The sequence below is a fragment of the Anabrus simplex genome, chromosome 2 (genome assembly GCF_040414725.1).
Source record: "Anabrus simplex isolate iqAnaSimp1 chromosome 2, ASM4041472v1, whole genome shotgun sequence".
NCBI classification, from domain to species: Eukaryota; Metazoa; Arthropoda; class Insecta; order Orthoptera; family Tettigoniidae; genus Anabrus; species Anabrus simplex.
The window spans coordinates 638,292,144-638,306,053 of NC_090266.1; the positions used below are offsets into that span (position 1 = coordinate 638,292,144).

At 39.2% G+C, this 13,910-nt stretch overlaps 1 protein-coding gene across 1 annotated transcript in view; it reads left to right on the forward strand.

Moving 5' to 3' along the window:
- Nup188 (nuclear pore complex protein Nup188) overlaps positions 1–13,910 on the forward strand; it is a 752,879-nt gene that overhangs the window by 165,022 nt on the left and 573,947 nt on the right. Inside the window, exon 6 of the mRNA XM_067139287.2 lies at positions 13,336–13,567. Coding sequence (XP_066995388.2) covers positions 13,336–13,567 — 232 coding nt within the window. The remainder of the gene's footprint in view (positions 1–13,335; positions 13,568–13,910) is intronic.

The following is a 13,910-nucleotide window of genomic DNA, read 5'->3' on the forward strand; positions in this document are numbered from 1 at the left end:
GTGTAGATACAGTATATTAGATAGTATCTTGCCTGTTAAATTCGTGTGTATTTTTCCGCAAACGGCAGGTTTCATTTCTATTACAGCATAGTAGGACAAAGTAGTACTAATATTAATCTGTATACGTGTTTAACTTTGTTGGTAATCTTTGAGTACCGCACCTACCGGTAGTTCTTGCGAATATGTAAATTTAGGCCTAATTGGAATTTTCATTTTTATTTGTGCTTAGTAAGAAGCTAGTATATGTCCGAACGTAGTTTAAACATTATTGTGGTGTAGTGTAGTGTAGTATAGTAACTTATTAGAAATTAGAGTGCCTATTATATAATTTTGAGTAGTTTTGCTAATTTCGAACTTTAATGGTAATTTTCTTTTCTGTTTTTTCTTAGTAATAACCTGTTGTAATTAGAATATGTCTGAACGTAGTTTAAAATTATTGTAGTGTATTGTAGTATCTGTACTTAGTCTGAACGTAGTTTAAACTTATCGTAGTGTATTATAGCATCTTATTAGAAAGTAGTGTGTTTATTCTATTACTGTGAAATATTTGTATAGTATAGTACCGTTTCTGTGGTATCTCTAGTAACTCTCTTACTAAAATTCTGTTGTTGTAATTAGGGTAGACTTAACTGCAGTTAAGAATTGTGTAATTCTTGTGTATTATTCTCTGTTTCCAGTAATTAACAGCAATTTTCATCGTGTTAGCATGTTGTAGGAATAAAAATAGTACAATTAAGTGGTATTGTAGTGTAGTAGTAGCCTATATTAAATAACTTACTGTCGTGTGTTCTTTGTGAACTAACCTAGACAATATTTCTTTCCTTTCATTTTTATTTTGCACAGAATAAGTTATCTTATTTTTCGTTTTCTTTTCGTTATTTAGTAAGAAATGGCTAAGCAATGCGAGTGTAGGAACTGTGGGTGTGGCCAGGCATTAAGGAGTATGAGGGAGGAGTTGGAGAGCTTGAGGGAGATAATTAGGATACTCTCAGAGGACAGGAAGGAAAGTAGGCCTCCAAACAATGTACAGGATACAGTAGGTAAAATAGAGGGATTGGAAGGAAATGGGGGAATTGTGGAAGACAGGTGGTCTAATGTTTTAAGGGAAAGGAGATTGCAGGCTAAGGGCTCCATTCAGGATCAAAATTAAGGACAGGTGTCGGTAAGAAATCGGTACGAGTCACTGCAGGTAGAACAACCAATGGAAGATGAGGAACAGGGAACTGTTGGCGAGAAGTTTGGAAGTAGGAGAAAGTGAAGAGGTAGAAAAGAGAAATGTGGAGTAGTGGATAGGAAAAGACAGGTGGAACAGGGTCATGGGATGGAGAAAAGGGAGGAGGAAGTAGCTTCTGCAGCTGTCAGGAAAGATAGGACTGACCAGGAGGGAAGGGGATCAAATGAGGTGGGTAGGGTTGAGGCTCTGGTCATGGGGGATTCTATCGTTAGACATGTCGGGAAAGTGTGTGGAGGAAAGGGTATCAGGGTAGAGTGTTATCCAGGAATTAGGTTAAGACAGATGTTGAAGAAAGTAGAAGAGAAGGAGGAGGGAAAGGACAATGTGGTAGTGTTTCACGTTGGTACTAACAATGTAAGACAAGCAGGTATAAGTACCAACATAGTTGGGGATGTGTGGGATCTGGTAAATGCAGCACAGATGAAGTTTAAGGAAGCAGAGATTGTTATCAGTGGAATACTGTGTAGGAGGGATACTGACTGGAAGGTGATTGGGGATTTAAATGAGAATATGGCGTGGGTATGTGGGAAACTGGGAGTGAAATTTCTAGATCCTAATGGGTGGGTAGGAGATAGGGATCTGCGCTTAGATGGCCTTCACTTAAACCGCAGTGGTATATATAAGTTTGGAAATTTGTTTAGAAGGGTTATAGGGAGGTACATTCAGGGAAACAGGGTGAGCTAGGCAGCGGTGTTCAGGGAACAGGGAACTGGAAACCAAGTAGGGATGACATAAAACTGTTAGTGCTCAACTGTAGAAGTACTGTAAAGAAAGGAATAGAATTAAGTAATTTAATAGATATATACTTGCCAGATATTGTAATAGAAGTTGAATCATGGCTGAGAAATGATATAATGGATGCAGAAATTTTCTCACGGAACTGGAGGGTGTAATAAATCTAATTGTAGACCGTATTGGACATCAGATATGAACATTAAAACAAGAATAATAGTTAACACCACCTTTCCAATACTTATCTTTCCTATATTTAGGAAATAAACATTACAACAGGCGTTGTAAGATGGAACATTACAACAGGCGTTGTAAGATGGGACATGTTTCGCTTAACAGTCGTTAGCATCATCAGCCAAAAATAAATCTTAGCCTAAAGTTAGGCCAGGGCCCTGAACCTAGTGTCCTTAACATATATGGCACCCTAAGAATCAACATTTATATTTATAAAATGAAAATAGGCTTAAAACTAGTGTGAAAAAACATGGAATGTTACAGCATGGCTAAGAGAAAAAACACAATCGAGTTGAGACAGAGGATAAGAACAGAAAGTAGGCTACAAAACAGAGCTGGTAGTGAAATAATTAAAATCATTAGGATATCATTGTTGCCAGTCAGTCAATCAGAATGTTCAAACATAAAAACAAGAGTGAAAATATATAAGAGTGTTCATCATGGCTGAGTTAGGTGTATCGTAGATTTAGGATAGGAAAGGTAGGAGGGGGAGTATTCATTCTCATGAAAGAAGAATTTATAAGCTACGGAAAAGTTAAAGATGACAAGCATGAAATTCTAGGGGTAAGGCTCATTTCTAAAGATAATAGGCAACTAGATATCTTTGGAGTGTACAGACCAGGAAAGGGTAGCGCAGATGCTGATTGGAAACGATAAGGAAAGGAACGTGATTGTAGCAGGTGATCTCAATTTACCAAATGTCAATTGGGAAGGTAATGCGAACGACAGGAAGCATGGCAAATAAATTAATATGGGAAGGGCACCTGATTCAGAAAGTGATGGAACCAGCTGGAGGGAAGAATATTCTGGATGCTGGTAAAACCAGATGAGCTCTGTAGAGAAACCGAAGTAATAGATGGTATTAGTGATCACGAAGCCGTTTTTGTGGTAATTAAAAATAAATGTGAAAGAAAGGAAGAGATTAAAATTAGGACTGTTAGGCAGTACCATATGGCTGATAAAACGGGCATGAGGGAGTTTTTAATAAGCAACTATGATCAGTGGAAAACGGTAAATAAAAATGTAAACAGACTCTGGGATGGGTTTAAAGCAATTGTTAAAGAATGTGAAAATAGGTTTGTACCTTTGAAGGTGGTAAGGAATGGTAAAGATCCACTATATTATAACAGGGAAGTAAAGAGACTAAGAAGGAGGTGCAGGTTGGAAAGAAATCGAGTTAGAAATGGCTGTGGAAGTAAGGAGAAATTGAAGGAACTTACTAGGAAATTGAATCTAGCAAAGAAATCAGCTAAGGATAACATGATGGCAAGCATAATTGGTGGCCACGCTAATTTTAGTGAAAAATGGAAGAGTATGTATAGGTACTTTAAGGCAGAAACAGGTTCCAAGAAGGACATTCCAGGAATAATTAATGAACAAGGAGAGTGTGTATGCGAGGATCTTCAAAAGGCAGAGGTATTCAGTCAGCAGTATGTAAAGATTGTTGGTTACAAGGATAATGTCCAGATAGAGGAGGTGACTAATACTAAAGAAGTATTAAAATTTACCTATGACAGCAATGACATTTACAGTAAGATACAAAAGTTGAAAACTAGAAAAGCAGCTGGAATTGATAAGGTTTTGGGGGATGTACTAAAGACAATGGGTTGGGATATAGTACCATATCTGAAGTACTTGTTTGATTATTGTTTGCATGAAGGAACTTTGCGAAATGGAGAGTTGCTATAGTAGCCCCTGTATATAAAGGAAAGGGTGATAAACATAAAGCTGAAAATTACAGGCCAGTCAGTTTGACATGCATTGTATGTAAGCTTTGGGAAAGCATTCTTTCTGATTATATAAGACATGTTTGCAAAATTAATAATTGGTTTGACAGAAGGCAGTTTGGGTTTAGGAAAGGTTATTCCACTGAAGCCCAACTTGTAGGATTCCAGCAAGATATAGCAAATATCCTGGATTCAGGAGGTCAGTTGGACTGTATTGCGATTGACTTATCTAAGGCATTTGATAGGGGTAGATCATTGGAAACTACTGGCAAAAATGAGTGCAATTGAACTTGACAAAAGAGTGACTGAATTGGTGGCTCTGTTTCTAGAAAATAGAACTCAGAGAATTGGAGTAGGTGAAGCTTTATCTGTCCCTGTAAAAATTAAGAGGGGAATTCCTCAAGGCAGTATTATTGGACCTTTATGTTTTCTTATATATATCAATGATATGTGTAAAGAAGTGGAATCAGAGATAAGGCTTTTTGCAGATGATGTTATTCTGTACAGAGTAATAAATCAGTTACAAGATTTTGAGCAACTGCAAATTGACCTCAATAATGTTCTGAGATGGACAGTAGGCAACGGTATGATGATAAATGGGGATAAAAGTCAGGTTGTGAGTTTCACAAATAGGAAAAGTCCTCTCAGTTTTAATTACTGCGTTGATGGGGTGGAAGTTCCCTTTGGGGATCATTGTAAATACCTAGGTATAAATATAAGGAAAGATCTTCATTGGGGTAATCACGTAAATATGATTGTAAATAAAGGGTACAGATCTCTGCACATGGTTATGAGAGTATTTAGGGGTTGTAGTAAGGATGTAAAGGAGAGAGCATATTTGTCTCTGGTGAGACCTCAACTTGAGTATGGTTCCAGTGTATGGGAGCCTTACCAGGATTACTTGATTCAGGAACTGGAAAAAGTCCAAAGAAAAGCGGCTCGATTTTGTTCTGGGCCATTTCCGACAAAAGAGTAGCGTTACAAAAATGTTGCAAAGTTTGGGCTGGGAAGACTTGGTAGAAAGGAGAAGAGCTGCTCGACTAAGTGGTATGTTGCAGGTTATAAATTTCATTTTCTTTGTCCATATTGAAGATCTACTTGTGATACAAATTCTTATAATTTTGTTAATTACCACCTATTCAATGCAATGGGAACATAATATAAGCTTGCATATTTGTTAAGATGTTGATGTGGTGCATGTTTCGCTGCTTTTTCGTGAGCATCATCAGCCAGTTATTGTTTGCTTGGGGTTGTATAGGATCATGAAACAATTCTTTTGGATTAAGATTATGCCTATAAGCCTGATTGACAAATCTTATAATGTTTTACAAGTCATATAACTAGGGCCCGGATTTATATGCACTAAAAACCTGAAAATATGCATGCAAATATGCACTAAAAAGTTACAATATATGCACGGAAAATAAGGAAATATGCTCTTAAAAACATGCAATTTTATTCACTTACCTATTTACATGTCTCATTTATTGCAAAAAGAAGCATCACAATAGGTAACAAGTAGTCTTTCAATGTTTTCTGGAGACAAACTATGTCTGTTGTCCGTCAAAATGAGTTTATAGGCTGAAAATGATCGTTCTACATCAACTGACGTAATTGGACAGTACTTATACATGGGCACCAACGTTTCGGAGCATACATCTGGCAAGGATACCCTAGTTCCACTCAAGTATTGACTAATTAACTTAGTCTTCTTCAGTCCTGGGTTCGAATTCAACACCTTTTCTAACTTGCATTTAATCTTCTCTCCAATTTCGCCTGGAGCGTAATTCAACGAAGATGCAGCTTTTTCGACGAGATCAAGTGATTCATGGAGGGGAGTACCAGAAGATTCTAAGCTCTCAATGGCTTTTGGAAGTTTAGAAAAATGTGCATGAATGAAATTCACATCTTGATAAACAGCAGCGGTTTCAAACACACCTTTTGCATCACGGACACACGCAATATGTTCATCTTCAAGTTTTGTAACCACTTCTTTCACTTCATTAAAATGTTCCTGATAAAATGATACTGCAGATAACGATGTCCCCCACCTAGTCAGGACAGGTTCAGGTGGCAAAGGAACTTCAGACAGACAATCTTTGTAGAGCTGGACACGAGCTGGTGCTTAAAGAAACAGTTTCTTCCCACATCCAATTAAATTGTTAACAGCTGGAAACTGTGCGCGTATTTCTTCTGCAAGTAATAATAATAATAACTTAAATGTTTCCACCTTTTCAATACAATACGGCTGATGATGACCCCTAGATGGGTCGAAACTAGTACCGTATAATTTTGTAAATTTGTGAATATATTGTATTGAAAAGGTGGAAACATTTAAGTTATTATTATTATTACTTATATATTGTTCAATACGGACCAAAAACATGAAATTCATATTTCTTCTGCAATGCGGTGTAATCCGTGCGCTAAACAGGTTACGTGTATGAGTTTTGGATAAAATACTTGGAGGGCCTTTGCTGCTTTCAACATATACGAAGCTGCATCTGTGAGCAGTACAAGCACTTTACAACAATTAGTCTCAATTTCAGATGGCCACAATAGTCGCAGAGAATCATTTACAAATCTTGCTATTGTGCTATGGTTGGTTTTCTCTAGTACTTTACAAGCAAGAAGATGTGGCTTACCGGGTTCGTCTGGATGTAATTTACCAACCACAAAATTTGCTATGTAACGGCCACACGAATCCGTTGTCTCATCCACCGATATCCAGACACAGTTCCTTCCGATATCAGAACGGATCAATTCCAGGGTAGATTCATATAGCGGAGGTAGGTAATTTTTCCTAAGAGTTGATTCTTCTGGTATTTTTGATTTACGCAATATTTCTCGAGAAATGATCGCAGAACTGGATTGTTTAATTTATTCCATGGAATGTTGCTGCATACGAACGCCCTAGAAAGATCATTTCAAAATGTATTAAGACTACAGGACTTGGGCTTTACCTGTGTAAGAAGTAGTTGTTGTGGTGTGCTGTTCTTCTCCTCCTTTGCTTTAATATGTGCAGTTGTTTTTGAATGCTGTTCAAGCTGAAATTTCTTTTCTCATTTCACTTCCTTTGAGCAAACTTGACAGTACACGATGACACCATCTGTTGAATAGTCCGTATTACCCGACGCCCACTGATTTAGTAAATCTCTTCTGCTGCTCTTTTCCTTAGGCATTTTTTAAAAACTAACACTTTTAGAAATGAGATGCAGGGCATTAAAATGGAACGTAACTAGTGAACTGAAGATACTTCTGTCCTGACCAAGTGCCCAGCCCCCTGAGATTATTATCTGCTGTGGTAGAGAAAGGAATTCAGGGAAGTCCAAGCCTGCCTACCCACACCTAAGCTATCTGTTGCCATTGTCAGTTGTGAAAGTAAAGTGCCATTACACAGACAGTCGAAAATACCAACTAGCGAGGGATGCACATAAAATAGGCAACTAGCTAGGGATGTACAAAACAGATTTATTTTAGTAGTTCTTGTAATTATCCTTAAATTCAGACATTATATACCGGAATATGCTGTTACGTCTAGAATATGCACTAACCCTCAAAATATGTCAAAATATGCAATTGCATATGCGCATATGCATTTTTTAAAAATCCGGGCCCTACATATAACAATAAAATTATGTCTTTAAGTTAAATGTTATATGACTTGTAAAATATTGTAAGATTTGTCAATCAGGTTTGTGGGCATAATCTTAATCCAAAAGAATTGTTTCATGATCTTGTATAACCTTGAGTGAATGGTAGTTGGCTGGTGATGCTCGCGAAGGGGGGGGGGGGGGGGAGCATGTACCATATCAGCATCTTAATAGATGTGTAGGTTTATATTACGTTTTTATTGTGTTGAATGGGTGGTGATTAACAAAATTATAAGAATTTGTATCATAAGTCGTATGTTCCGAGCTGTCAGTGGAGAGATGGCATGGGAGGACATCAGTAGACGAATAAGTTTGGATGGTGTCTTTTAAAAGTAGGAAAGATCACAATATGAAGATAAAGTTGGAATTCAAGAGAACAAATTGGGGCAAATATTCGTTTATAGGAAGGGGAGTTAGGGATTGGAATAACTTACCAAGGGAGATGTTCAATAAATTTCCAATTTCTTTGCAATCATTTAGGAAAAGGCTAGGAAAACAACAGATAGGGAATCTGCCACCTGGGCAACTGCCCTAAATGCAGATCAGTAGTGATTGATTAATTGATGAAAAGGATGATTGTGATCTGATGATAGGGAACTCTGTGTTTGTTTTGGTGAACAGTTTGGAGTCTGAGGATAATTGCGTATTCTTTAAGTCTGTTAGAAAATGTTTCTCTTCATCATGTGACTACATGGTACACAAATTTCCGTACAAAGATGAAGTTTTAATTACTGCAGAATTTGCAATTTTTTTTGCTATAAATAAGGCATTTTTTGTTAATCTAGATTTTTTATTAACAAGTTTCCGAACATTCTGACTGGTGAAATGGAACATTTAGATAAAGAAACTGATGTTCTGCACTCCCAGTTCTGTAACTTTCAGCTCGAAGGAACAAGCCTGGCAAAGGGAAGAATTGATGTTCAGTTGGCATTGGTAGGTCAGATGAAATCAGCTGATGGTGTACTTAAATATGACAGACTCTCTAAGGTGATGCTTGCTATTTTATCAATTCCACATAGCAATGCAGAATGTGAAAGGGTGTTTTGCAGAGTCACAAAGACAAAAACACAGTTCAGGTCCTTGCTGTCTGAACAAACTTAGGAGAAACTTTTAACCTCAAAATCAGTTCAGCAAGGCAAGTGCTTTGAGCAAAAATTTAGTTCAGAGTTTCTGAAGAGGGCTGAGTCAGCTATGGGTGTGTTGAACATAGTCATAATGTGATCAGCATGTTGAATGATAAAGTCACATATTCCTGAATTTCAGGTATGTCCAGTATTTAGTATTCATATATAAATAATGAAAAAAAAAAATATATATATATATGTAGGCCAAATGGAGTTGTTAATGTACTGAATTATGATGAATAAGTACATGTTCTGCCATTAGTGATGTCTTAATACATCGCGATTTGCTGTCAAATTTCTCTTGATTTTTTACTTTTGAAAGTAACATAAGAGGATTTTTTGTCAGATTTGAAATTCAAAACTGGAACAGATGGGACATTTGAAGTGTATTCTCTGACAGCTTTAGTTAGCAAAATAGAATCAAGGTCCAACAAAGCTAACGCAGTGAGTATGCAGTTGCAGTAAATATTTTGAGAGGAGAAAGTGAGCTCGCAGTTAAACCTATATATCGCTCTGTTTTCCTACTAACTTTGCTGTATAGGTGTGAAAACTGGGTGGACTCTGAGTATGGTATTCATAAGCTGGAGGTAATGGACACGAAAGTGGTGAGAATGATTGCTGTTTCAAGCAGGTGGGAACAATCCCAAATATGCACTTGCAGTGAAGAGAGAAAAGTTAAGTTATGGATGAATTTGAGTCATGAAGCTGTGTGTCTGGACAAAATTCATTGTTGGTCGTAATGTGTGATAAATGGAAAAGCTTAAGTTATCTAGGAGAATCGTGGACTCAGCGCGAAGGTAAGAGAAGCAGAGGGAGACCAAAGTGATGAGAGTGAGGTTTGATTTTTGATGATTTAAAGATAAAAACTGTAGAACTGAACAAGGCTGCAGAGCCTTGCAACTAGTAAATAAAGGATTGTGCATGCACTTAGTTAATTCACAGAGAATTGCAGACTAAATACTGAAATTAGTCTTATGTATGTAATATATGTATGTATGTACACATCATCAAAAAAAGTGTTGTATGACCTTGGTTCCAAAATTGCCGGAACACTAATACTGAATGTTTATATTGGATCAAGAATACGGTCCCTTTGACTGTTCATAGATGTCACTAAACCTGCCCTAAGATGTAAACCATACGTGAGTAGGGCCTATTAGACCAAGTGCAAAAGGCAGCCGATCAGTTCCAGTCATTCCACTAGGAAGGATGTACACTGTTCGTGTTGTCTGTAGTTCTGCCTTGCCTAGAAGGTCAGTACCACAGTTTGATCGTATCTGCATTGTTACATTGTCATGAGGGGCACTCATCAAGGGAAGTTCCACATACATCTGAGTGAATGAAAGCGATGTTGTTCGGACATGGAGGAGGTACAGAGATATAGAAACTGTCGATGACATGCCTCGCTCATGCCGCCCAAGGGCCACGACTGCAGTAAATGATCGCTACTTACGCATTTCAGCTCGGAGGAGCCCTGAAAGCAACGCCACCATGCTGAATATTGCATTTCTTGCAGTCACATGACATAGTGTTTCGACTCAAACTGTACGCAATAGGCTGCATGATGCGCACCTTCACTCAAGACATCCATAGTGAAGTCCACCTTTGCAACCAGACACCATGCAGTGCGGTACATATGAGCCCAACAACATGCTGAATGGACATGTCAGAATTGGCATAAAGTTCTCTTCACATATTAGTGTCACACATCCCTTCAACCAAACAATCGTTGGAGATGTGTTCGGAGGAAGTCTGGTCAGGCTGAACGTCTTGGACATACTGTCCAGGGACTGCAGCAAGGTGGTGATTCCCGGATGTTTTGGGGTGTCGTCATGTGGGGCGATGTACACCACTGGTGGTCATGGAAGGCGATGAAATGGCTATACGATACAGAAATGACATCCTCCGATCTATAGTGCAAGCATATCGGCAGCATTTCTGGGAGGCATTCATCTTCATGAATGACAAGTCTCGCCCTCATCATGCACATCTTGTGAATGAGTTCCTTCATGATAACGACATCGCTCAACTAGAATGGTCAGCATGTTCTCCAGATATTGACCCTATCGAACATGCCTGGGATATATTGGAACGGGCTGTTTTTGGAAGAGATGACCCACCAACCAATCTGACAGATCTACGCTGAATTGCTGTGGAGAAATGGGACAGTCTGCACCAACAGTGCCTCGATGAACTAGTGGATAGTATGCCACAGCAAATACAGGAATGCATCAATGCAAGAGAACGTGCTACTGGGTATTAGAGGTACTGGTGTATGCTGCAGTCTGCACCACAACTTCAGAAAGGCCAGCTCTAGGAATGTACAACTTGCAATGTGTGGTTTTCATGAGCAATAAAGAGAGTTGAAATGTTGTTTGTGTATATCTCTATTCCATTTGTACGTCATGGTTCAGGACCTCTTAACACCAAGGTGACGCAAAACATTTTTTGATGTGTGTGTATACAGGATGAACAAAAAATGCCACACGTGGAGGTCGGCATGCGGTTCCTTGTCGAAATTCATGACAAAAGTTTAGCTTACAAAACCTAGTCCCGCCAATAGGTTTAATAGAAATGTGAGTTAAGAAACAAGGCTCTGGCAACGCTGTAATGGCATGCAGTGTGGCCGAGCACAGGTCGCATGAACTCGGCGCTCTGCCGGAGCTGTCTCATTAGCTCAGTGAGACGAGGTAGTGCCATAAATGCTGGTTGTGCAGACGCGCCGATGTTCGAGTCGCATTCGCGCCAATTTTTTTTCAGTTAATGTATCCACTATGCAATACACTATGTCCTGTCTTACCTTTACAGTAACTTTTTTTTTAAACATTCAAGCATGACATGAACGTCTTAGAGACGTAAACGACCACTTTGTTTCGTCCATGGCACAAATAAAGCCAATACGTAGAACATAATAGTGGGTACAATCCAATCCAATGCGGTATAAGGAAACACAATACAGTACAGTAGGTAGGCCACACTGGATTGTCCATTATGCTACGCACAATAATTCCATAGTGTATGTGTGAAGTCCAGTCTTATATTCACAGAGCCGGTACGTACACTTACGAGCAACGTTCACTTCACAGCAGATGTTCAAAGCGACCACCTTGCATGTGCAAACACTTTGCCACTTGCTGGAGCATAATTTGCCGGACCCTATGCAACACACCTGCATCCACCATTGCTGATGCAGCATGCACATGAGCTATTAGGTCTTGTACATCCATGGGTGGAGTACTATAAACATGTTCCTTTTAAGTGGCCCCACAAATAAAAATATAGTGGATTAAGGTCTGGGGAACATGGAGGCCAGAACATTGGACCTCCATGACCAATCCATTTCCCTGGAAACGCTTCATTTAACCAGTTACTCACAGTCATCCCAAGGTGCGGTGGTGGACCATCATGCTGAAACCATATCTGTCGCCGAACACAAAGTGGAACGTTTTCTAAAGCATCTGGCAATAGGTAAGGCCCTAAAAGCACTCATCCCATGATTCCAGCCCACAGGTTTATGCCAAAGCGTGCCTGAAAGCCACGTTAACGGGTGACGTGGGTTGTGGTCAGACCAATAATGGCTGTTGTGATGGTTGAAAATACCTTCCTGAGTGAAGCTACATACGTCATTCCACATCACATTCTTTATAAAATGTTTGTTATCTTGTTGCAAAAGCCATTCACAGAACTGTACTCCTTGAATGCGGTCTTCTGGCCGCTGGTGGTAAGTTAACGTGTAATGATATGGATGCAGTTTTTCGGCGTGCAACATTTCAACAACCAGTGTTTGAGATACCTGGAACTGCCTTGCAATATCACAGGTACTTCACCGAGGTGATTGGTGAACGGCTTTAAGAATGTCGTCCTCTGTTTGTGGAGTACGTCTAGTCCTTGGACGACCTCTGCCCACTACTTGTTGACAAAGATTACTGGTCTCCCACAGACGTTGCTCAAGACACGACAAAAAACATTCTTATGTGGATGGCGCCTTTGAGGGTACCGTGCTGCATACTCACAAGCAGCAGCAGAAGCTTCATTATCGGATGCACTGAAAGCATATCAACGTATTCGCCGTTTGTGTACTCCATCAGGATGCCGCCCTACATGCACATGACAGGACCAGTTATGGATTGTGCACTGCGTGGTTAGTCGACTCATGCATTCAGTTGTATGGATCACACTGTTATGTGTTCGACTATTGTCATGTGACAATGGGATGCCATACTTACAAACGCAGTTACACGATGGGAACTAGGGACCTGACGTCACACACACAAAAGAAAAAAAAATCTGAAGTAGGTTCGAGCCGTAGCTCCATGGTGCATGTGGGTTTGATAACCCAGCCGTCTACTCAGTGAGCTGCGACGGCGGGTATGGTAGAGGGGGATGATGCACGTTTCTCTATTACATTCCGATGTGCTTCAGGATGTGACAGTGTTGCCGGCTTCTCGTTTTCGACTTGTTTTCCAACAGCACGAGATCTGATTTGGCTATAGAAATTTTTTGTCTTGCAATGGGATGAGGAATCGCATGCCTACCTCGAAGTGTGGCATTTTTTGTTCACCCTGTATAGAATAACCTTGTATCTTAGATGAGAAATTTTTGCTCTGTTAACTTTGCTGTTCTTTGTCTAGACCTGGCCGATTGCAGTGGACTGAAATAATTAACAACTGTCAGGAAGATCTTATTGGCTCTTTGAATGGTAGCTATGTAGAAACACCAATCGTTTTTACATGGACTATGCTGAAAGTTTTGTTGAACCCAGATGACTCAACTCTTTACAGTCAAGAAAAACTGGGATACATGGCTTTGAACGCAGGCGTCTTTGAGTATTTTGATAAACTTCTTGGATCTCCAATATTCAAGGTATGTATTGTTGATGTAGTCTAGATTCTTGAATTTACGGTTGCTTGCTCCGATTGAGACTTGCACATCTTGGTGTACAAAAGTAGATCTTCAAAGAACTTTAGAATTTATGTTATGTCCATAGCTTTGAAAAGAGAATTTTGTTCTCTTGCTATAAACCCTACTCAGCCTTGTCTAGTATAAGTAGCTACTATTTGAAAAATACATCTCATGGTATTCATTGTTGTATCTGGCCATTATCACTTAACTCTAAATATACAGTAGAAGTCTGCTATAACAAGTACAGCATATAACAGGAACCCTGTTATAATGTTTTTACTACGAGCACCTAAGCATGCACGAT